The sequence below is a fragment of the Macrobrachium nipponense genome, chromosome 21, assembly GCF_015104395.2.
Source record: "Macrobrachium nipponense isolate FS-2020 chromosome 21, ASM1510439v2, whole genome shotgun sequence".
Classification (NCBI taxonomy): domain Eukaryota; kingdom Metazoa; phylum Arthropoda; class Malacostraca; order Decapoda; family Palaemonidae; genus Macrobrachium; species Macrobrachium nipponense.
Genome location: NC_087212.1, coordinates 60,241,324 through 60,267,452, shown reverse-complemented (window position 1 = coordinate 60,267,452; position 26,129 = coordinate 60,241,324). Strand labels below are relative to the sequence as shown.

Below are 26,129 nucleotides of genomic sequence, written 5' to 3'. Positions count from 1 at the left end.
CTTTAGAAGTAAGTTGAGAGTTGTGGAGACTTTAGGGACGCCCTTTCATTCTTCTCTTCGATATGTTGAGGACGAAGAGGCTTCTTCTTCTCTGCTCCCTTATTCTCGATCCGGGATCGGTACCATTAAACGCCATCCTATGATATTAAACGGGGATGGATGTTTAGTCTCTTTTCCCCTTTTTCAATCGCTTAGGAAATGTAATAAGAGGATTTATGACGTCACAGGGAGCGACAATGACGCTGATCGCCCCATGTTGGCCTTCAGGATCTTGGATTCACAGAGGTCACATCCTTCCTAGTTCACTTTCCAAGACCTTTTCCGAGAGAGGTCTGGTCTACTCTAACTTCGAAAGGTACCATAACCTCTCCGCTCTGAGTCTGACTACGTTCAGACTATCGAGATGTTGACAGGAATAAGATTACCGTCTTCCATTTCCGTCTGAAGAATGGGATAAGCTGGCAGTCACAACTATTAAAGAATACGCAAATATGTTGTTGACGGCCTTTGGGCTCAGAGATTTGCGTCTGTCAAACAACAAAGCCCTTCAACGATCTTGAGTTCTGTGGAATCTCGAAACTCGCTCACCATCTACTTTTTGTCTCACCTGTTTTCTCGGAGTCAGACACTCGTGCGAGATCAGGCGACATTAGTAGTAGCCCTGAGTTTCTTGTTGACGAAGTCGGTTGCGTTTATACACCCCCGATGATCGTGTAACATGGGACCAGGACTGTCAGGCATTCTTCCTTCGGGACTGAATCGCCTTTTTTGCTCCTCGCTCCTTTCTCCTGCACCAGAAGCTCGAGTCAGGAGTTGATTCGCTGACGACGTTGGGTTGCGTTGATACACCCCCCAAGGTTTGCTTAGATTGAATCGCCCAGGCAGTCCAGACACTCATCCTTCAGCGAAGAATAGTGCCTTATGGTCTTCAGGGTGTACAGCCTTGCTGTCCTTGATTCGTCTGACTGGTCAACTGGGTCGGTCACCTGACTTTAGTACAGACGGACTGACTGTGCATGTCCAGATCGAAGCTTTCAATATGGAACTTAGACGTAGTCTGAAGTTCTTGATGTCAAAGCATTCGAACCTTCTTCTAACCACCCTAGATACGACAAAGAGGGTTAGTGAGATTTTAAGCCATCGTCACAAGTTTTGGCTTTAGAGAACACAAGGCGGTGTGCTCTCTAAGCCTTTCGTTGTGGCCTAAGAATGGAAACCGTTTTTTGTCCTTGGGCCGGAGCTTGGAAGCAAGGATGGCACAAGTTAGTGGGCATGAGCCAGAGAGAGTCCTGTTGCCCCTGTCGGTCTCTCAAGGTTTTATCTACATAAAACTCAAGAAAGTCGAAGTCAATTGGGCAATCTGCAGTGTTCCGAAAAAGACCAGACTTGCCCATATCGAAGAACACCCTGGCTTTAGTGTTAAGGAGTTCTTTCAGAAATGCTCCTTCATTGTGTTTGCACAAAGATTTGAAATCTTTTTATCTGAATGCTCAAGAGGTGAGGGCGCGGCCTCGGAAGCATTTCAACAGAGCATGGCACTCAGCAACATCCTGAGTACCATGTTTTAGCGAAGCAACTCTGTGTTCACTTCACACTCCTGCGAGATGTGAAAAGATGCTATGAGATCTGCTGCTCGCTAGGGCCATACGTGTCTGCAGACACAATCTTGGGGGCAAGAAGTACCACTCATCCTATCCTGTAGAAAATGGTTAGGAAGAGCTCTTAATTTAGTTGTTGAGTCGCCGACAACGGCGACTTCTTAACTCTTAAGCCTTAGTTAAACACACCTTAATTTGGCTAGGTTGGTCAGGTGGTGATATATATATTTATATATATATATTTTACTTCTTAGCCCTCATGGTATGGGCAATATGGTCTAGTCACATTGTGGGGTCACGCCCCCGTTGACAGATCATCTGGAGTGCACCAGCTTTATAGGTCTCTACCTCGCTGGCAACTCTAGTAAAGCAGAAGCAGACTTGGGTGGGACAGTAATCACGAAGTCAGCTATGCTAACAGGTTGGAACCAAGATGTAAATCATGGGGCATGCATTTGTTCCCAAAATCCTTCTATTCTGTTCCCTTCCCACCCCTCCAAACTGTGGGATTCAGCTTATATATATATGACAGGTAAGTTTCATGAACAAAATGATATTGTTATGATACAATAAAGTTTTGTTTCATACTTACCTGCAGATATATAATCAAGTACCCACCCACTCCCCTAGGGGGGACAGTGGAAATAAAAATTATGAATAGAAAAATGGGAATGGTTCCTGAATACCCGCCTCCCAGCGGCGGGGAATGGGTACTAACCACCTGGCCGACCACTGCGTGTGTCGGAGTTTTTTGTTTTAAATCTGTCGGACTTCAGAAAATACGCTATATATATATCTGCCAGGTAAGTATGAACAAACTTTATTTGTATCATAAACATATCATGTTGAAAGCAAAAAGGAAGAACCAAGTGATGAAAAAACAGAAAAGTTGGAAGCAAAAAAGGAAGAACCAAGTGATAAACAGAAAGTTGAAAGTGGTGATGCAGTTGAAAAAAAAAAAAAAAAAAAAAAAAAAAAAAAAACCACGTAAAAAGTAAAAAAAAAAAAAAATTAAAATTTAAAAAAAGAATTTTTTTTTTTTATTCTAGTTTTTTGTAAAGTTAAGTGTTACAGTTTTGTTAATGTGTTTCGTAAATTTTAGTTTGTCCTCCTCCTTCTCTGCCGCCACTTTCGGAGATAGCCTAACTCGAAAGGTAAGCTTCCACATTTTACGTACAGTATTTCTTGTATACCATGTACACTAATACACTTTATTTACAGGTTAATTTGCATTTCGTTATCAAGTTAGGTATTGAATGGTCCAAATTGTTGTAGTATTTCATTGTTTATAGGTCATTTTCGCTTTATTATGAAATTTACTGGGGTGTTTTTGGAGGGCTTGGAACGGATTAGCCATTTTACATCTAAAATGTGGTCCAAGATACGAAAACCTCATGATACGAAGGGCACCTTGGAACGGATTAATTTCGTATCTCGAGGTACTACTGTATATCTCCTTCCTTATTTATCCTTCAATTTAAAGAAAAAAGTAATAGCAGAAAGTTTAATACCTATCAAATAAAATGGCAAACTCAGAAATCTAATATGTAATGTGTGCTATTTAAAAAAAATATTTGTAAAAATTCAATAAATAATACCCTAAAATTATGTATTAGATATTGGTAAAAAAAAAATTTTCAAAAAAAAATACAATACAACTTACCTGTCAGATATACATAGCTAAGACTCCGTCGTCCCCGACAGAAATTCAAATTTCGCGCCACTCGCTACAGGTAGTCAGGTGATCTACCGGCCTGCCCTGGGTGGCAGGACTAGGAACCATCCCAGTTTTCTATCATATTTTCTCTGTCGCCGGTGGTATCAACATTGTTGCTATTACCTCCTGACTAGATTCATATTTCATCCTTTGATCATCGTTTCTCTGGCTTTTGGGTGACGTATCTGGATCGTGTTTTGGCATTCGCTACTGTGGACTGTTTTTGGAATAACTCTTTTGGATTTTTCTCAGTATGTCTGATTCAAATGTGAGTGTGAGAATGTGTGTGAATGTAGGCTGCAGGGTGAGGATACCGAAAGCTTCGGTTGATCCTCACACTGTATGCCGTAAATGTAGGGGTTTCAGTGTTCTGCTAATAATACTTGTAAGGAATGCGAGGGATTAAATGCAGAAAGAGTGGAAGACTTTGACTTCTTATTTGAAGAAGTTAGAGTAAGGGATAGGGTAGAAGTCTGAAAGGTGTGAGTCAAGGCCTATTGAGCCTTTCACGGATATTCTAATCCTACTGATGTAGATTCTCTATGTATCTCATTCTCAGAGTGCTTTTTCGGATTCGGCCTCGGAAATCGCCAATCTGAAAGCTACAATTAGAGACATGAAGTCCAAGATGGCTGACTTCAAACAGGTAAGGCTAGTGAAAGTGATCATTACAGTGAAAGTGAGTTCATTACAGTGAAGTGCAGTTCTCCCTGGTTGTGGAGGGGGCGTTTGATTGTCCCTCCCTGCGACGCTCCCAGGCCTAGACCTCTTTCCAAGCTCCATGCCCAGAGGAGAAGGAAAGTCGAAAGCCTTAAAGGAGGTCGTGGGGAATCCCCAACGGTTCAGACGTCCCTTCAGCTAGCTCTGCTTCATGGCAGGCGGCTCAAGGGCGCTACAGAAAAAGCGTCCTTCGTGAGTGTTTCTCGTCCTCTCCCTCTCCCTCACCTAAACGAGGGTGGAAGGAGTCGAACTTGTCGAGACCGCTGAAGCGTCATATGAAGGAACCTGAAATAGATTTCTAGCCAGAGCGCTTCTCAGATGAGCTCCTTCTTCTATTAAGAAAGCGAAGGTGGCGTCAGCCGTCACCTGACGTGTACGCAGAAGTACCCTTTTCCTTCTTCTCCCCCGAGTGATGACGAAAGGCGTCATGCACTGGACGTGGGAGAAGCGTCAAGGAAGATAATTATGGCAGTTCAAGAGCAACTGTCCTCTCTAGTGGGAGTTTTAGCGCCCCGTCGGAAGGACGTGACGCTTCCAATTAAGAAGGTCTCGTCCTCTCTCACCTGCTCAACGAAGCGTCAGGCAGACGTGAAGCTGCTAAAACGTCTTACAGAAGCTTCGGAGTTCGAGAGCGAGAAACGGGGGCTTACGAAGAGTTTCGTAACGCCAGAGATACATAAGACGTCTTTTAGACGTGAAGCGTCATTGGAATCGGTCATAGACGTGACGCTCCGTCCAATATTGTGACGCCAAGTAGGACGCCTTTGGTAGAGCGGAGCGTCTTCCAGGCGCGAAGCGTCATCAAGACGTCAGCAGGAGGACGTCCCAGCAGAACGCTTGGCGAACGGGAAGCGTCATACAAGCGGGAAGCGTTCTTCTAATTTTTCAAGAGAGCCGGAGCTTGTGAAGCCTTCCAAGACTATTAGAGCGGGAAAGAGGAAAGCTTTATCATTTCTTGCCCTCTCCTATTAGGAGTTTGTCTCCTCCAGAAGAGGAACGTACGGAAAGGAGAGCGGAGACTCATGTAGATACCGGAGTTGGATTGCAAATCTCGTAGGCATGAACTCAATCGGGAAAGAGAAGGAGGGTCTGTCTAACTATAAGGTTTTGTTTTTGAACTACCCTGCTTCTTGAGGAGTATGGAGACGAATTGACTCCTGCCGCTCCTCCTTCTCCGCGGCTCGCTCTTTTCTAGTGCTAAGACGAAGAAGCCTTCGTCTTTTCTCAAAATGAAGCCCACCATTTCGATGAAGGAGGGCCTACAATCCTTAGACTCATGATGAAGTCTAAAAAAGAATTAGTGAGAACAGTATTCTGCATGCCTCCAGCAAGATTAGCTGGGAAAAAGAGGCATTTGGTATCAGACGGGAGAAAATATGGGTATTGCTCTCCCTTCTACAACGGAAGCAGATTTTTCGACCTTAGTTGACGCTTCACGTCGACAAAGTCTCAATTCGGCACGTATTACGTGGGGAATTTCGGAACTGGATCATCTCCTCAAGGGACTCTTTCATGTATTGGAAGTCTTTCAACTTCTTAGATTGTCCCTTGGGGTGATGTCCAAGAAAGCCCATGATTCGGAAGGAATCGAACCTGAAGCCCTGTTTATGCATATTGTCTTGTATTGACAAAGCGGTAACAGGATGGATCTTTTGAAATCTCCTCATTGTTTGGAGCAGGTCTTCTAAAGAAAAGGACTGTATATGGCGCCTTCTTAACAAAGGCAGTCTCTCATGCTCAGAGGGCAGCTCTACTGTATTCGCCTCTATTCTGACTTTTTTGTTCCCTTCTCAGTTAGTAAAGGACATTGCGCATTCTTTAACTGAGAAGGCGACTCAGGATCTTCTGACGCAGTCAGCAAGAAAGAAGAAACCTGTTTCTGCATCGGACAAGAAGGACCTAGTACATCTGTGCAGCCCTTTCGAGGTGGTCCGACCTCCAGACCTCCCACTAGAAGGAAGGCTCCGGAGAAGAGAGGTAGGTCTGCCTTTCGTCCCTTTAAAAAGGGAAAATGAAGATTCTCTCCTCCAAGCACCAGTAGGTGCCAGGCTCCATGGGATTTGTGGAAGCCTGGACACTGATAAACGCAGACGCGTCTTCATTGGCGATCTTAAGGCGGGATATCGTATCCCTTTCCTGAACACTCCTCCCCTAACGTCAATACCAAGGGAACTATCAGCAAGTACAAGGATCCTGTGCTGAGGGATACTCTTCGATTGATGGTGGAACAAATGTGGGACAAGAGAGCGATAGAACTAGTACGGGATCAAAAAAACAAAACTCCCCGGGGTTTTGTTACAATCGCCTTTTTCTGGTTGCGAAAGCCTCGGGAGGCTGGAGACCAGTACTGGACGTCAGCTCTCTGAACAAATTTGTTCAGAAGGAGAAGTTCTCCATGGAGACTTCTGCTTCAGTCCTAGCGTCATTACGCAAGGAGATTGGATGGTGTCTCTAGATCTCCAGGACGCCTACTTTCACGTCCCCCGATCCCACCCTTCATCGAAGAAGTTAACCCTCCTTTTGTTCATGGACGGGGGGAAGGATCTTTCAGGTTCAGAGCCTTGTGTTTCGGCCTGTCCACAGCTCCTCAGGTCTTCACAAGCCTGATGAAGAATGTGGCGAGGTTTCTTCACCTCAAAGGAGTAAAGTCCTCTCTGTATCTGGACGACTGGCTCATCAGGGCCAGATCAGAGAGACAGTGCTTGGAGGACCTAAAGTTAACTCTAGATTTGATCAAAGCGTGGGATTGCTCGTGAACCTCGAGAAGTCTCAGCTGACCCCCAGACAGGACCTAGTCTCTCTGGGGATTCGGATGGATTCTCGGGGTTTTTCGAGTATTTCCTTCGCAAGAGAGAATCGCAAAAGGTTTGCGGATAGTCTCTCTCATCTTAGGGAAGCAACATACGTCGGCGAGGGAATGGTTGAGCCTTCTAGGGACGCTTTCCTCGCTAGAACAGTTCTTCCCACTAGGAAGACTTCATTTACGTCCGCTTCAATTCTTCCTCAAGAAGTCTTGGAGCTGAAAACCGGACAACTTTCGGACGTTTTTTACCATTCCAGTGGAGATAAAGTCGCACCTAGAGTGGTGGTTGCCCCCTCTGGAAGAGAACAAAGGGATCTCTCTAAAAACACAGAACCCAGACCTAGTGTTGTTACTCCGACGCGTCGGAGAAAGGTTGGGGAGCGACATTAGGCTCAGAAGAGGTGTCAGGCACCTGGGAACCAGCACAGGTGACTTGGCACATAAACTGCAAAGAGCTCTTCGCCGTACATCTGGCTTTGAAGAGCCTAGAACCTCTGGTGTCAAACAAAGTAGTGCAAGTAAACGTGGACAACACCACCGCGACTTGCCTACAATTCGGAAACAGGGAGGGACGCACTCCTCGTTCCTTTACGAACTGACGAGAGACCTATTGCTGTGGGACGTCTCACAGGAACACATCTCCCTGCTGACAAGGTTCGTACAGGGAGTAAAGAATGTCGAGGGCGGACAGAACTCAGCAGGAGGAACCAGGTCCTTCATACAGAATGGGACACTACACGAGGAAGTGTGTCTCGATCTCTGGTCTCTGTGGGGGGACTCCTCATTGTGGGATCTTCTTACGGCAAAACATTTCATTTCCAAAAGGCTCCCCCAGTTTTTCTTTGCCTCGGTCGTGGAAGATCCAAGAGCACTTATGGTAGACGCCTTCCTGGCTAAATTGGTCTCGAGTAGACGTATATGCTTTTCCCCCATTCAAAATCCTGGGGTTAGTAATGAAAAAAGTTTGTGGCGTCAAAGGAGACGAGGATGACGTTAATAGCCCCCTTTTGGCCGGCCCAGGAATGGTTCACGGAGGTGGTAGAGTGGATCGTAGACTTTCCAAGATCCCTACCAAGAAGGACGGATCTTCTCAGACAACCACACTTCAAGAGTACCATCAAAAACCTCCCCGCTCTCGCTCTGACTGCTGCCTTTCGACTATCGAAAGACTTGTCAGAGCGAGAGGCTTTTCTCGCGAAGTGGCAAGCGCGATCGCGAGAGCACGCAGAACCTCCACTACGAAAGTATACCAATCGAAGTGGGAGGTATTTAGAAGGTGGTGTAGATCCAAGAAGTTGTCCTCCTCCACTACCTCTATAGCGGAAATTGCTGATTTCCTGCTATTCCTGAGAGAAAAATCTCATCTAGCCGTATCCACAATAAAGGGATACAGAAGTATGCTCTCGGCTGTATTCAGGAATAGAGGATTAGATCTGGCAGATAATAAAGATCTCCACGATCTCATAAGGTCTTTTGAGACTTCAAAGTCTAAGGAAACCAGTACCTCCGAACTGGAACCTAGACGTAGTCCTCAAGTTTCTGTCATCGGAAAGATTGGAACCTCCTCATCTGGCATCGTTTAGAGACATAACCAGAAAATGCCTATTCCTATTATCTTTAGCTACGGCAAAGAGAATTAGTGAATTACATGCTCTGCAGGATAAAGTAGGATTCAAGGGAGACTCGGCATTTGCTCGTTTAAGACCCTGTTTTTAGTGAAAAACGAGAATCCCACGAATCCCTGGCCTAAGTCATTCGAAATCAAAGGAATGTCTAGTCTCGTAGGCAGAGAAGCAGAGAGGTCTCCTAGCCCTGTTAGAGCTCTGAAGTTCTACCTTCAGAGAAAGCATCAGATGGAGGCTCTAGACAAGGTCTTTGGTGCGCGGTAAAAGACCCCACAAGACTGATGTCCAAGAATCGCTGGCATTCTTTGTAAGAAAACGTCATTACAGACGCTCATAAGGTCTGTCCTGACGAACAGTTACAACTGTTGAGAGTAAAAGCTCATGAAGTAAGAGCTGTAGCGACGTCTCTCTCGTTTCATAAGAATATGTGCTTAAAAAACATCATAGATACGCATTTGGAGATGCAACTCGGTATTTGCATCTCATTACTTGAAAGAACGTTCGGTTGGTGACCATATGAGAAGTGTTTTTCTCTAGGTCCTTTCGTATCGGCGGATACGATTCTGGGTAACGGGAGCCGACACCATCCTTAAATGTATACTTTTCTTCTTTTTGGATATGGTCTGGAGTCTCTTCGAACAATGGAGGACTTGGTTTAGCACGGCGGCCGTCTATGTTGTTCAGTAAGAGACTCTTGTCATGTCCAATTAGATGAGCATAATTTTTTTTTTTTTTTTTGTGAAAATTATGTATGTGTGCGTAGTGGTTTTGAGTTACGGTTGTTGTGACGAGTTCGGGGATAACTCGGAGCAATCCTAGTTCTAACATATGGTTAGGATCAGGTGGTCGGGATTGGTTGTGTGCTCCTTCATAAGGTGTATTGTCATATAAGTGGATCAGCACCCATTGACAAAGTCCTTTTAGGCTCTGCCGAGTAAGCGGATAAGACCCCATCGGCAGACCCACAAGAACTCTTGGCCATAGATCATATATCTCGCTAAAGTTTCTTAAGGTGATGCAGGGGACTACTGGGCAAACACCCACGAAGTCTACCACCTATCAGGTAGGAAACAAGGTTTTATTTATACCTACAACAGTATGTGTTTACCTGTCTATTCCATATAGAAGCTGTCTCTTACCCTCCCACCGAAGGGTGCCAATCAGCTATGTATATATCTGACAGGTAAGTTGATTGTATGAAAATGATTATTGTTATGTTACAATAAAGTTTCATACATACTTACCTGGCAGATATATACAATTAAAAGCCCACCCAGCCTCCCCGCAGGAGACAGGTGGAAGAGAGAAAATATGATAGAAAACGGGGATGGTTCCTAGTCCTGCGCCCAGGGCAGGCCGTAGATCACCTGACCTACCTGTAGCGAGTGGCGCGAAATTTGAATTTCTGTCGGGGACGACGGAGTCTTAGCTATGTATATCTGCCAGGTAAGTATGTATGAAACTTTATTGTAACATAAACAATATCATTTTGGAGAGAAAAAGAAAAATAAATTTGCCGATGTGTTCTCTCACTATCTTTATTCTAATTGCTTTTTAGATTATTAAAATCCATTCATAAATAAGGGAGTGTTTAGAATTTGAATGTAGAAAATGTATGTTTTTGAGAAAAACACAGTTAAAGTTTGCTAACCATTTATTTTGCTTTTAGAAGCATATAAAGTTTCTTGGAAAAGCCTACATGGCATCTGTTTCCTTCTTTTTTTATAAGAGATATTGTTCCCTCTAAAAAAAAGAAAAACATTTATCACTAAAAAAGAAAATAGTTTATATTATTTTTGGGGTTATCGTAGAACGCACTCCTACTCTTGTGCGTGCCAAGTTTTTATAAGGCTAATGAGCCCCTCCTTCATATCCTCCTTTTGATATTCTTTGCATCTTTTGCTTTCTTGAATGCATAGCAGACATTCGTTTCCTGGTCATCTCTTTCATCTGAAGGCCTTTCAGGCTTTCTCCTGTCGTTTTTCTCATAATAGGCAGCAATAAACTTGGTGCATAGCCGATATTATGTTCCATTGCAGCAACATGTTTTTGATATATAAATGAAGCTGCTGTTTCACCGATATGTTCTGTTTTCACACTTTCATTAGCTTGCACTTTGGTATATTGAAAAACAGATGGCACCTCACACTTACACTTTAGTTTCAAGTCAACATCAAAACTGTTTTTATCAATTTCAAGTGTTATATTGCTGTCACACTGCCCGCAATACGTCGAACAAAAAGCGTCTTTTAGAGCTCTCAAGGGTAATGAAACCATTTCTCCATCATTGCTTACACTCAGAACGTCTTCTTTATCAGTCTTATAACTTCTCAATAAAAAACTCCTTAGGTTGGCTCCTGATAAAACACCGGCATCACCTGCTGCTATGTCAGGGACAGCAATTACATCTTGAAAATGCGCATTCTCTTTCTCCTCCCCCTCCTCATCAGATAACTTCAAAACAAAGTCGTCGGTGCTATCATCATCATCTTGATATATTTTTGCAAGGGAATAATAGATTTCCCTCGAAGCTTCGTAATAGTAAGTGTTTGGCATCTCTTCAGCACACATGGTTTGTGGCGACATGTGAGAAGCTACATTAGCTCTCTATACTTTTAGTTTCAAGATAAGTTTTGATATTATGAGAGCTTGCTTCCTTCGTTTACTAAACTTCTTTTTGGCAGTGTAGTAGTATATAAATACACAATTGATGTCTAAAAGTCTGAGGAAGTGTTGCAATTGATTGAAAATAACAAATACACTATTGCATAAAAAAATACAAGAATTCTCTCTCGAAACAAGTGGCTCACGTTATTCAGTCATGGGAAGAGTTGCCATCTCTATCAGGAAAACATATTGTATGGCATACGAAACAAAATGCAATGAAAAGAAACTCAAATACTTAAAGAATGAATGCAAAATGAAATAGTAAAATTGGCCTTTAAACCATTTAAAATGCTTCGTATCGATATTATCTTACGTGTGGCAACGGCTGGGACCCAGATGTATGGAAATATGACGATAACTCATTTTCAGGAATTTGAGCCAATATCGCTAAAATTACAGGCCGCCGATACCCTTAAGTTGTAGAAGGAAACTTTTCTCTTAGTTCAGTACTAATCTATCGGATCTTAGTTTTTGGTGCAATTGTAGCTTAACTAAACTTTGTTCTTGTGGGAATACAGACTGTTGCCTTTTATGTTGGAATATTCCTCAGCATGATCAGGAGTTGGTTGAAACTTGGTAACAAGTTGGTGTATTAGAGATAGATGGTTGATTTTGGGGGTAACCCCTCCACACACCTGCCAGGATCAGACACATTATCTCCAGCAGTTGTTGATGAAGGCCTGCTGCCACATTCTTGTTGATTGCGAAGTTGAAACTTTCCTTGGTTTTCATTACTGTATGCTCGCATTATGGATATATCTAAAAAAAAGTCAACAGTGGAGGTTTGAAGGGTGTGAGCAAATGTGTGTATCCCACCAGTTTTCTTCTTTCTGCAGTCCTTACTCTCCCTGCATTATTGTTAAGGCTAGTCCTTATACTAATGGAGGAGTTTTGGCAAAAAGCATTTGCTGCTGTTGTTGGGGAGGGGAATACTGTCCTTGACATTGCTGAATCTTTTTAGCCACCCATCCCCCTTGTTCACTTCTTCAGTCCAATGGGGTCCATGTGAGAAGGTGGGCAACCAGCATACACTTCCATCCTGTGATGAGCCAGGTAAAGAAGTATGGTGAATGGTTTGATCTTTGGATTAGAAGGTTGCTATCCATTTGTCCAATTGTAAAAGTTCCTTCCTCTGCCATTGACATGCCAGACACATAGACTCATTGGAGTAAGAACTGACAAAGGAACTCCCTTGAAGAGACTCCAAGAAGGTATTTCTGTGTCTATAGAGTCAGGAGGCATGGTATCCTTGTGGAGCTTTTCTCTCGCCCCATCTAATTGATCCACACTCTTTGTGTAATTCGTGTAGGGGGGCCGCTTGCTCTAAAGCCAACACGTGCGTGGAGTGCGTTTCTTGGCCATCGTATCAGTGGGATTTGGCTTCCACTAAGAAGGAAAAGAGATCTAAAGCTTTGTCGGTGAAGATTTCGCAGGAGTTGAGGAGTGAGAGCAGCAGCAGAGACGGTGGCGCCCCTTCACCTTCGGTATCATCGGAGAGGAAGTCTCCCGCCTTTCTACAGGTTCTTTCTCCTGCCCCCTCCCAGCGAGGGGGCCTAGGTGAGTCCGTTGCCGGGTCCCCCCCAGGGGGGGTCCCGATGAGTCGTTTCCCCAACAGGTGGTACCGGAGGCTTCCACAGTGCTGAGGGACTGCTGGTCGCGGTTGCAGCTACAGGGCTCCCCTTCCTGGTCCTCTCTCTTAGCATCAGTGCAGGGGGGGGACCCGTCCCTCCCCTCTGCGGAGCTTCCCGCTTTGACTCTCCCCGCGTCGGCTCTCCCCGCTTCGCCCCTCCCCGCTTCGGCTCTCCCCGCTATGGCTCGCCTCGCTGCGGCTCCTCCCGCTCTCGAGCGGAGCTCGCCGCTCGCGGCCGGAGCCGGGCCGGTTTACCCGGTCACGGAGCCACCCAACCACCCGGCTCCGACCCTTTATCTGTCTGCCGTTGGGGATGTCTTTCCCCCTCGTACTCCGGGCAGATCCCCGGTGAAGGACGATGCCTTCCCGTCTAGGGGACAGGAGGAGCCGTTGATGGCCTTGGGAGCGGCCTTCAGGGGCGGTCCCGGTGTGATAGGAGTTCCTCCTCAAGGGATAGGAGTTCCTCCTCAAGGGAGCGATCCTCTCGTAGGAGGAAACGCTCCTCCAAGAAGAGACGCCGTCATGGGAGATGCAGGAGGCGTAGCTACTCCTCGTCCTCGAGCGGCTCTTCCCGCTCTCATCGTCGTAACCGGGATCGTAGAGGGAGTAGAGGGAGTGACAGGCGTCGGGACAACTCCCCCCAGGGGCGGCAGCGTTCTCCTTCTCAGAGGGTGGCCCCCAGGACGGTTTCTCACAGGTGGTTCCCAGCCGTCTCCCTCCCTGCTCGTCCCTCGGTCTCGGTGGATCCCGGCTCGGTCTCATCAGCCATAGGGTTGGCCTCCATGACCGAGTGGGCTCCCTTCTTCCGTGTTCCCGCATGCTTATCGCCTTCACGGATGGAGCCTAGAGCCGATACCTCCTTAGGGGGTTCAGAGCCCCTCCACCGCTCGGGTATGAGTCCCTCCTCGGGGCGGTCCAGGCGTTCGGGGCATCCCCCCTTGCAGGAGACCGGTTTGCAACCGGGTTTGGGAGTCCCTCTCCGGGGAGCTTCTCCAGCTTCCCTCCATCTAGGGTCTGGGGCCTCTCCTCCGTCGCGGGACGCTGAGGAAGAGACCCTTATCCAGGAAGTACTCCAGAATGCCCTGGAGGAACTGGGTCCAGTGGATGAAGGTTCAACTTTTAGGAGAGTCCTCTCTCTTATTAGGTACATGAACCGACTAGAGGAACCAGCCCTGACGGTAGAAGACAACAGATCCATGGCGGTGGACTTTCTGTTCAGGGACCCAGAGGAACCCAAGCCCTCTCTCAGCCTCCCTAGGTCCAACAATACGGAGAAGGCCCTGACGGTGGTGGAGAAACTCATTGCAGGCTCCAGTAACTCCTTACGTTGGCACTCCTCGGCTAGGTTACTCCCAGCGTCTAAGCCTAGTCAGAGGAGGCTATATGCCCCGGAAGGTGCCCCTCTCCTCCCCAAATCCGTGGAGGGTAACTTGGCAACCCTAGCGCCCGTACTCTCGGAAGAGACGCTCACGTCGGGACTAGTCTCCTTCTCTCACCAGGAGGCTATGGCTATGGAAGTCACAGCTTGGACCTCGGTTCACGTGGCTTCTTGGTTAGGTCTGTGGTCCGGGGTGGTAGCCAGGTTCCCCACCCTCCACGACTTGAGGGACGAGGCCTCTCTTGCCCAATTCAAGGAACTGATTTTGTCAGGGGGTAAGTCCCTGGGCTTCCTCACGACCCAACTGGTCTGGTCTTGGGCGAACTGGATCTTGAGGAGGAGGGATTCTGTGCTAGCCAAGCTCCCTAGGAGCATTCCAGAGAGGGAGCTAAGGACCCTTCGGAACACCCCAGTGGAAGGGGCTTCTCTCTTTCCGGAGAAGCTAGTGGAGGAGTCTGTGGAATGGGGGAGGAAGGCCAGCCAAGGCCCAATCGTTTATAGGGCCCCTTCCCTACGTCAGTCGGTGCCGAAAAAACCTAGCGAGAGACCAAAGCCTCAGAATAGGACCCTCGCGGCTCCCCCCATGGAGTCACCCCTGCGGAACTGGAGAGACCAGGGAACTTAGCCCTCCCCCAGGCTCCTCCCGCCTTCCCAGGCACCCTTCAAGTCCAGACACCCTACTTCTTCCAGAAGGGGTCGTAACAACCGCTTCCCTAGGAGGAAGTAGGAGTCGAGGCCCCCTACCATGTCTTTCGCCACCGGTGGGGGTTGCCTCTCGAGCTGTTGGCAGAACTGGGAGGATCTCGGAGCGGAGCCCTGGACAGTCCAGGTCCTCAGGAACGGTTACCGAATCCCCTTTCTAGACCAGAAGCCTCCCTTGACAGGGGAGCCGGCCAATCTGGCCTCTCAGCCCCGGAACCCCGGTCACAGGGAGGCCCTAAGGCTAGAAGTTCAGGCACTGCTGGAGAAGGGAGCCCTCCAGCAGGTGGTAGATCACTCTCCCGGGTTCTTCAGTCACCTTTTCCTGGTGGAGAAGTCGTCGGGGGGGTGGCGACCGGTCATAGACCTTTCGGTCCTCAACTCATTCATCCTAAAGACGCTTTTCAAGATGGAAACGCCATGCTCGGTGCTGGCTTCCGTGAGAGAAGGGGATTTCATGATGTCCCTGGATCTCAAGGACGCCTACTTCCAGATCCCGGTACACCCGTCCTCCAGGAAATACCTGCGCATAAGTTGGGAGGACCAGACCTTCCAGTTCAAGTCGCTCTGCTTCGGGCTAGCAACGGCCCCGCAAGTGTTCATGAGGGTGTTCTCCCTGGTGTCGTCTTGGGCCCACAAGAGGGTATACGCCTTCTCAGGTACCTAGACGACTGGCTACTCCTTTCCTCCTCAAAGAAGCGCTTGGTGGAACAGAGGGATGCCCTCCTGGCCTTCTGCAAAACCTTGGGAGTCGTGGTGAACTGGGAGAAGTCCCTTCTAACTCCCTCCACCAGGATGGTTTACCTGGGGATGGAATTGGATACGGAAGTGGGGCGAGCTTTCCCCTCGGAGGGCAGGCTGGCAAACCTCCGAAGAATTGCCTGCAACTTCCTGAGCCACCCCCCGAGACCGGCAAAGGAGTGGCAAAGGCTTTTAGGCCACCTGGTCTCCCTGGAAAAACTAGTCCCCCAGGGAAGGCTGAGATTAAGGCCACTACAATGGGACCTGAAAGTAGGGTGGTCCCAGAAGGAGGAAACACCGCAAAAGCCGGTTCCCATCTCACTGGCAGCAAGGAAGGCCCTTGGTTGGTGGCTGGATCCTGCAAACTCTCATCGGGGTGTGTTCCTTGGGTCAGTGCCCCCGGAGATGCTCCTGTTTACGGCCGCGTCGAAGGCAGGCTGGGGGCCCCACCTGAATTCCCTCTCGGTGAGGGGCGATATGGTCACAAGAGGAGAGCACCTTCCACATAAACAAACTGGAGCTCTTCGCAGTGAAGCGTGCCCTGGAAGCTTTCAAGGAGGCAGTGGGAGGACACTCGGTGTGTCTGATGTGCGACAATGCCACGGTGGTCGCCTACGTCAAGAAGCAAGGAGGCCTGAGATCATGGGAACTCTGATGATTGACGGAGGAGATCTTGAGCCAAGCCGAAGCCCTCGGGACCTCCTTGACGGCAAGATTCATTCCCGGCAAGAAAAACGTAATCGCCGACGGCCTCAGCAGACGGGGTCAGGTGGTGGGATCCGAATGGTCCCTACACCCCCCGAGGTAGCAAGAGAGCTAATAGGGAAGTGGGGCTCCCCATCCCTGGACCTGTTTGCCACAAGGCTAAACGCCAAACTGCCGGTGTACTGCTCCCCGGTGCCGGACCCAGTCGCGTTTTGGGAGGATGCGTTCCAGCACCCGTGGGACGGCCTGGACATGTACGCGTTCCCTCCCTTCGGAGTCCTCAGGCAGGTCCTCAACCATCTGAGGAAGGCGAAAGGGGTGGCCCTGACGTTGGTGGCTCCTTGGTAGCCGGACAGGGAGTGGTTCCCGGACCTTCTAGAGTTGGCCTCTCTTCCCCCTTGGGAGCTGCCCCCCAGGCCAGACCTGTTAAGACAGCCCCACTTCGAGAGGTTCCACAGGAACATTCCAGCCCTCTCCCTTCACGGCTGGAGACTATCGAGCCGCTGTTAAATAGGAGAGGGTTCTCTGGGAGGGTGGCCTCTCACATGTCCAGGTACTTGTGGGAGTTCTCCTCTAACATCTACCAGGCAAAGTGGAAGGTTTACGGGGCCTGGTGTAGGAAGCAGAACCTGGAGCCTCTCCGAGCAAAGATCCCAGACATCGCAGAATTCTTGACCTACCTGAGGTTGGACAGAAGCCTGTCAATTCCGGCAGTCAAAGGAGCCAGGGCCACATTGAGCCAGGTCTTCTCCCTGAAAGGGCTGGATCTGGGGAACTCGAAGCCTCTGTCCTTGCTCATAAAGAGCTTTGAGCAGAAGTGTCCTCCCAGCGCTGGCTTGGTTCCCCGCTGGGATGTCGCGATAGTCTTAGACTCCCTGAGGAAGCCCCTGTTCGAGCCGCTCAAGGACATCCTGGATAGGGAGCTGACCCTCAAGACAGTGTTTCTGCTAGCCCTGGCCTCCACGAAGAGGGTGGGGGAGCTCCACGGCCTGTCGTATGTAGTGACCCACACGAGGGGATGGAAGGAACTCTCATTCAGGTTTGTCCCCTCCTTTGTGGCCAAGAATCAGAACCCCTCGGGCTCGGATCTCAGGTTCGTGGAGTTTTCCATCCCTGCCTCCCAAAATCGGACCAGCCTAAGGATCTCCTCCTTTGTCCAGTGAGGGCAGTACGGAAGTACATGGAAAGGACAACCCGATTCAGGCCGGAGGTAAAGAACCTCTTCGTCACCACGGGGAGGGTGAAGAAGGCAGCCTCGAAAAACACCATCTCCTTTTGGCTGAGAGAAACCATCAGGAGAGCTACGAGAAGGGGGGGCCTTTCCCCTCCAAAGGGAGCCAGGCCCCATGACATCAGGGGAATTGGAGTTTCCCTTTCGTTCTCAAAGAACATGGCAGTGGACCAGGTCCTGAGGGCAGGAGTCTGGAATAGGCAGTCGACATTCACAACCCACTATCTAAAAGACTGCACGAGGAGGTCGCTCGATGCCTTTGAGATTGGCCCCGTGGTGGCAGGCCAGCAGCAGGTCTAGGTCCCCTCTCCAATCTTGGAGTGGACGGGCCAGTGTGTATGGAGTGTATGTGAGTGTGTGTGGCTCTTCCTTATACCCCCCTAATCCTTGTCCTTGTTCCCCCTGGGCCTTTGGTTGGAGTGAGGAATCCAGGATACTCAGGTAAGATACGCAGGAGTGCGTATGGTTCTCAGTACAAACCACAGTTTTACATGTCAGGGTTTGGTTATACCCGCACCAGGCTTGCCTTGCACCTCTCCGAACCAACCCCCCACTATAACGGGGCTGGGTTGAGTTCTAAGGGGAGCAGTCGCCCCTCCTCTGACCTAGCACCTTTGGGGGCCGTTCCCTCCCCTAACCTTCACCCTCCTCCTAAGGTGTAAGTCTCCACTGGAATGGTTCGAGGTAAGTATCTCGCATCGGAACAAATCACAAATTCTTGGTAATTTGTATTTTTCCTAGCGATACTTACCTCGAACCATGGAAGTTATTTCCCTCCCTTCCAGCCCCGCGAAGCTTAGGGGAGACACCTCGGAGTTGAGTAAGAAGGACTGGCTGGCTATAGGTCATTAGGATGGCGTGGTCTTCGACCCCTGGGGGAATAGGCCTGACCTGGGTGCAGCATATAACCAGATTTTTCTGGTTGGACCCGGATCAACATCCGGGAATCTCCACTGGAATGGTTCGAGGTAAGTATCGCTAGGAAAAATACAAATTACCAAGAATTTGTGATTTTTTAATAGTGTCAAAGCATGAAGTCATATGATTGCAGACATTTTCACTTATTTTCTGGCCCATTGGTTGGTAAATTTCTTTAATCTGTATTATATAGATTATCTCTCAGTTGAAGGTTAATGAAAGGTTCAGATATTTGTTAAAATGTTTGTATTAACCCATACAAAGCTAAAACTAATATTCTTAGGTCTGAAGTTTTGTATCTGTGTAATATTTTGTATCATAGTTTAAGGATTGTAGTGGAATCTAAAAACATTTATTAGTTTTCAAAATTGGTTTATGTTTGGAGAATGGTAAAGTATTTTGAAGTATGCTATCCTCAAAGAAACTATAAACCTTCATAATTTGAATCCTTGTTTATCCTCATAAGGTAGCTACAGAGAACCATTGGTTATATTGTATTTATTATGTCACTTGTTCAAATTTATGATTGATCTTAATTAAAGAAATATTAACTGATTTTGTTTTATTTCCAGAAGGAGGAGCTTGAAAGGACAATGAAAAAGATGCGATTTGAGGTTTTCAAACTTGGAATGGGAGGTTTTGATAAGGAAAAGAAGAAAGAAACCAGAGTTGCCTTGGCCATCAAACTGGGTGCTAAACCACCTAAGAAACAGGTAATATTCATTATTAGGTTGTTGAATCTATGTTAAAAAGAGTACTATTACTGAGGTGTGATCATGAATGTCATTACAAAAACAATGACTATTTAAGCATAAGAACAGGTTGTTTCCAATATACTTTTAACTTCTGGTACTGAACCTAATTATTTATTGGATTTTAAGGTTAGTAAAATTACCCCTTAGGTTTGCTTAGCGTAATGTATGTGGTGCAAGGGTGATTAGAAAGTAAAGAGAGCTGCTGAAAAGCACTAGAGTATCTATAATTTTTTCTTGCCTACATACTATTTTTCGTTCTTATGCTGAGCATGTGGGATAAGCTATAACTAATATGTTCCATGATTCACTAGAATGAAGTACGTCTACATCTTTTCTTGTTACTCAAGACATACAACTATGAATAGTAAAGCTAGAGCTTTCATTTTCATCCCAATTGTGATTGTGCCCAGTGATTGTAAGACCAGTATTATTCATTAATTTGTCTGTAAAGCAAACAGTTACCCCTGTATTTAGGTGTATAGGTTAATATAGATTTATTTAATAAGAAAGTTGAGGCATTAGTGCTAAAACACACTCACCACATTTTTCAGAAGTGGAGAAAATGAACTTTAAAATTTCATAACTTTAAAAGCTCATAACATCTTATGTTGCTTCAATAGGATTTTCAACCATCTTCCTGACCCAAATCCCACACTCACTTTATAATGTCGGGAAGAAGAGGGATAGAGCTTTCCAGACATACAATAATCTGGAAATCGCCAACTTGTGGCAAGTGTGGGTTTTGGCATTGCATGCCTCATTTTCCGCATCTCTCACCCAGGCGGTTAAGAAAAAGACTAAGCGTGTGCGGTCTTTGACCAGTTTTCACCTGATATATGCATGTGTTGCCAGATCTCACAGATTCCTTGCTTTTCAATCTCCGATTGTTTAACCAGATCCAGCTAGGCTCTAGAAAATTATCCTATTTTTAAGACCTCATGTTTGTAGCTATGAAAAATACAAATTGTCGTAGAAAATTTGTCATTTTTTGCTTTGACTTGTGTTCTTCCCTGTGACATAGAATGTTAGCTACCAATCTAGGTACCCGAGGAAAGGGAACAACCTAGACTGTTCCAAAGTTTTGATGTTGAGTTCTTCTGAAGGGATATCCTGAAGAAATGAAGACTGGTGGTAGGAGAATCCTTTGCCCTGGTTTTTGTATTCTCCATCTTCAGTTTATGATTGGAAGGGGACAGTTGTAATGACAGTTGATGTTCCCACTGCTGATAGTGAAGTCATTGTCCTGAGGAAAGAATCAAATAGACAATCCGAACAGTACAGTGCATTAATTATTGTAATCAACAAGGTTTATTGCCACTCCAGCAAGCCATGATTTAAATTTCAGTAATGAAACAATGATAATAGTTATTATTGATGTTCAAAATCACCTTGTTACCAAGTCCAGTTCATGTTTTTTTCTCATCCTGAATTCATCAGTATTTTTACAAAGTTGACATAGCATCTTCTAGGCAGTTAACTATAGAGGATACCCCAGATCTGTTAAGGGAAAATTTTTTGGGTTTCTAGAACCACCATTCAGTTTGAATCCTGTATGAGAGATTTAGTATAGCTACAATAATGCTCCCACCTAAACAATAAATTTGAATTATTTTTGGTATAGGGAATTTCCCCAGCACTTGAGTGCAACAATAACTTGGCTAACTTGCCATGCAGTAAGTGATGCGAATAAGTAAAATAAGAGGTTTGTTCTAGTGTGAATTAGTTTTGGGTTCTTTTTAATTCTGATTTATTTTCCTAATTTCAAAGTTTCCAATTTTCTGAAACTGTATTACTAGGATTATAGGTATGGAGACTGCAGATCTTCTTAGAACTAATTGCTCTAGTGTTTCAAATACTAAATTGATATAAACTTTTTTTTCTAATTGCCAGCATGTAAGCTATAAGGATCTACTTGTTACAAAAAAGAGGGAAAAGTTTCAAGAGAAAGAGGAACGTGAAATGGACAGAGAAATGGGGAAACAGGTAAGTTGTAAATATGTTTTAGATAACTCAGTGGGATACTAGTAATTGTAAATTTTAATTTAGATAATGTTATGGGAGTGTTTGCCTCTACTATATAGAAACCCCTACTTGACCAAAGTTACCTATGATTAGTGATTAACCCTTAAACGCCTATTGGACGTATTTTAGGTCGAGATAAATTGTCTGTTGGGTGCCGATTGGACGTATTTTACGTCGACATAGAAAAGTTTTTTTAAAAATTCGCGGAAAAATACTTATAGGCCTACCAGCCGAAAACTTTTGAATCACGCGCCTTGGGGGATGCTGGGAGTTCACGGATCAAGGTGTTGTTTTGTTTACAATCGTTACGCAGGTGCGAATTTCTTTATTATTGCACTAAAAAGTATCAGTGAATGTAGCTTTTATCAGTTTTGAAATATTTTCATATAAATAACGATAAGTGCCAAAATTTCAACCTTCGGTTAACTTTGACTACCGAAATGGTCGAAAAACGCAATTGTAAGCTAAAACTCTTATATTTTAGTAATATTCAATCATTTACCTTAATTTTGCAACTAATTGGAAGTCTCTAGCACAATATTTCGATTTATGGTGAATTTATGAAAAAACTTTCCTTACGTCCTCGCGGTAACTCTTCCGAAAAAATCATACATGCGATTGTCGTAATGTTTGCACCATTTTAAATTAGCCGTTACATAAAGTTTTATATATGGAAATGTGTGCAATTTCATGCACAATACAACTAAAAACAACCCATGGTTGTAGCTTTTATCAGTTTTAAAATATTTTCATATAAATAACGATAAGTGCCAAAATTTCAACCTTCGGTCAACTTTGACTCTACCAAAATGGTCAAAAAACGCAATTGTAAGCTAAAACTCTTATATTCTAGTAATATTCAATCATTTGCCTTCATTTTGCAACAAATTGGAAGTCGCTAGCACAATATTTCGATTTATGGTGAATTTATGGGGGGGAAAAAAAAAACATTTTCCTTGCGTCTGGCGGTAACTCTTCCGAAAAAAGGGATTTGGGGGGAACGGTAGATAAACAACGAAGCACGAAACAAAGAAACGTGCACGAACGCCGACCCCCTTGAAAAACAGGAAATCATGAAAATAATAAACGTAGATCAAACAAGATCGACAAAGTAACTGCCACCCAAGACATAATAAAATATATACTGAAAATATATACTGAAATACCATAAGTTACGAGTATATAAATATAAATATATAGGTACTGAAAGAAGCCCGCTCGAAATTGGTACAAACAAGGGAACGACGTAATGGCGGCTCGCTACCGCTCGTTACGGGAGGAGAAGCCTAACAAAAACATAAATAAAGGGAAAACGAAAGGCAAAATCACTCCCTAAATACAGAAAAAGGGCGAACCAGTACTTAACTTGGGTGAAGAGGCAGATTGACGATCCATAACGAAAAAGAATAACGAAACCAATAAAAAGAACAGATAGCTATAAAAAAGCGTGCAACGCTGGGAGGCTATCGATAAGAATGACGCCGCAGTCCCCTTCAACAGGGTAGCTGGGTGTGACCTATAGGTCGGCTCCCCGTTTTCAGGGTCTTTGATGAGGAAAAGGCTAATTGGAGGGGTTACTGTGGTAGTGTTTAACACTCGCCCCAGTTCTATACCGACACCTTTTATTTAGGTGAGCGAGTCAGAGACTTCTGACATGTCCAATTTAGCAGTTCTCTGGTATCATAGCAATATTTTACTAGAAATAGTGCTAAAGAGGACACATTTCACGGAGCGACACGGCTGAGCCCAGAAAATCATATGTGCGATTGTCGTAATGTTTGCACCATTTTAAATTAGCTGTTACATAAAGTTTTATATATGAAAATGTGTGTAATTTCATGTAGAATACAACAAAAAAAAATTGAAGGTTGTAGCTTTTCTCATTTTTGAAATATTTGCATATAAATCATGGTAAATAGAAAAAAAAACAAGTTCGGTCAACTTTGACTTTACCGAAATGGTCGAAAAACGCAATTGTAAGCTAAAACTCTTACAGTCTAGTAATATTCAGTCATTTATCTTCATCTTGAAACAAATTCAAAGTCTCTAGCACAATATTTATATTTATGGTGAATTTAAAAAAAATCTTTCCTTCCCTCCGCGCGCGGATTCTCTGCCACAAATTTCCGAAATGCTTACGTCACATTCTCGGAATATTTGCTCCATTTCATATTAAGCATTTCATAGCATTTTATATATGAAAATGTGCGCAATTTCATGTAGAATACAAAAAAAATAATTGAAGGTTGTAGCTTTTCTCATTTTTGAAATATTTGCATATAAAAAAATATATAAATAAAATTCGACATTCGGTCAACTTTAACTCTTCCGAAATGGTCAAAAACTGAAATTGTAAGCTAAATCTCTTTCAGTATAGTAATATTCAATCATTTATCTTCATTTTGAAACAAATTGGAATCTCTAGAACAATACTTAGATTTATGGTGAATTTTTGAAAAAAAACCATTTTTTTACGTCCATGCGTTACCAATTCATGCATCATTTTGTGATAATATTTTCTCTGTGTTGCTTTGATCGTTTTACAATGTGTTATATACCAAAATGATTGCAATTTTGCGCACAGCGCGATTTGAATACAATTATATATGAAATTTTGTTTTTGCGCTATCATATATTGCATTATTTATATATGATAATGATATTTTTTTTCATTTCTGATGGTTGCATACTAAACTTCAGGCAATGACAAAAAAGGAGCCAAAAATGAACTATAAATCTTGAAAACTAAGCGCGCTGTGATTTTTTGAAAAAATATTTTTTCCACTTCGGCGCTCACTCCGAGACCCCCTCGGCATATGGGAGACGATTTTTATCATACCCCTTCGGCGTTTAAGGGTTAATAAAGAAAATATGTACATACTATGTTGAAAAGTCTTTTTAATAGTGTAAACATTCACTTCTAGTGGTATGTGCCTATTGCTGGATAGGAGAGATTTCATTTTGTTTTCACCTCATGCACAACATTAAAATATTATGCTTCTTGTTTTGCGGTGTTCAGCACTTGCCTTGTATTCCGCTATCTTGTACAGTAGCTTACCAATATCACGGACTGTGGAATATCACACTGTACTTCCGGATGGTATAACGGTGCGAAATGGAAATATTGATTTTAGGGTTTTCACTTCTGGATCGAGTGCCGAACTGTTTCTTTACTAATTTACATGGCTTTCAAATAAAAATTATGCTGTAGCTCTTACTGCCAAGCAGTTTACATTAATACATAATAAGGCTTTTATCTTACCTTAAGGGTACTGTTTGTTTTTATAAATAAGACCCTTTATAGCAAAATTGAAAATGGAACGACTTCAGTATTGTGCTGAAGGTTCACAATCCCTTATTTGAAACCCTTGGGGCAAGCTGTGTTTTGGTTTTTGGATATTTCTGATTTCAGAACTAAAGATTACTCATAAATTCACAATCATATTTCATTTCCGATGATAAAATTCCCTAAAAACACACTGCATCAAAAAGAACGGCAATGTGTTAAAATGTATAATCACATAACATTTGATCTTGTGTATCATGTGATCCTGAAACTATTTTCTCAAAACATGATTTCATTATACGTATATACGCATATATATAGATTGTGAGAAATGCATTTCGTTAGATTACATGTAGATATGCATATTATGCAAGATATACTAGGCTAGGCATCCTGTGCAGCATTATAACAGTAGACCTAATAAGCTCAAAAGTCATAACATTTTCAAAATAGGAATAGGAATTACTACACATTTTCTTTGAATGTTGAAGTTTTAGGCCGTGTTCAAGCTGCCTGTATATTGCAAAATAATTTATAGGTTGCTGTGGTAGTGTTTAACACTTGCCCCAGTTTTATACCGACACCTTTTATATAGGTGAGCGAGTCAGAGGCTTCTGACATGTCCAATTTAGCAGTTCTCTGGTATTATAGCAATATTTTACTAGAAATAGTGCTAAAGCAGACACATTTCACTGGGCGACACGGCTTCCTCGCCCAGAAATAGATTTGTTCCGACACGGCATACAAACCTTCGGTCCTTTTACAATAGGAAGGTTACTAGCGGCAGCTGGATAGGTCGTAAGCTTTCGAACAAGGGGTTTGGTAGTTAACTGCTTGTCCGACAGGCACGCGCACGCGACTGGGAGGTAAACAAATCACTTTTGCTTTCGGCCTCACAGCGAGTGGACGTGTGTGTTCTACGCTCTCTGCCCGCTTTTCGTCGTTTGCTTTCCTGGTTGTATGGTTGTGTTTTCTCTTTGTGTGAATCATTGTAAGTACAATCATTCCTTTATTTTGTTCATCATTTATTGTGAATTAATCGATCATGGATTCTCCACGCCCCGCTACTCTCCGGAGATTGTGCCCGGGTACCGAAGGGCGTGAATGCGGAAAATTTCGCTCGTTCCCAGAGATCGATCCCCATATTTTGTGTGCTCGGTGTCGGGGGCGTGAGTGTACCCGCGCCGAGCCCTGTGAAGTATGTATGTCTTGGTCGGAGGCGCAGTGGGGCTTGTACGAGGGTAGGAAGAAGCGAAGGCCTACAAAGGAGTCGTCGGAGAGCTCTCCCGCGACTCCTTTGGTTACGGACACTTCGTCTTCTTTCCTGCCTCCTGCTCAGCTCCCACGTTTGGCGCCTTCCCCTGCGGGGGGGGGGTTTCTAGGTCCTTCTCCTCACCCGATCTGTCGAGTGTGGAGGAGGGCGCGAGATACCCCGACGTTGAGTTGTACTCTGGGTCCTCTATCCGTTCGTCTACATCGCACGGACGGGTAGAGGATCCTGCTAATCACCCGACCTTTGCTTCCTCAGGTGCTGTTGCTGCGAAGGACGACCTTGGACAGGTGTGGGCATCGTTGGGTCTGCAGGGCGTGCCGAGCGTCCAGGGGCTGCTCTACCATCTCGCTGGCTCTGTTGC

At 45.0% G+C, this 26,129-nt stretch overlaps 1 protein-coding gene across 1 annotated transcript in view; it reads left to right on the top strand.

Annotated features, from left to right (window-relative positions):
• LOC135198066 (uncharacterized) overlaps positions 1 to 26,129 on the top strand; it is a 131,684-nt gene that overhangs the window by 78,299 nt on the left and 27,256 nt on the right. The window contains exons 4-5 of the mRNA XM_064225465.1: positions 19,005 to 19,145; positions 21,078 to 21,170. Coding sequence (XP_064081535.1) covers positions 19,005 to 19,145; positions 21,078 to 21,170 — 234 coding nt within the window. The remainder of the gene's footprint in view (positions 1 to 19,004; positions 19,146 to 21,077; positions 21,171 to 26,129) is intronic.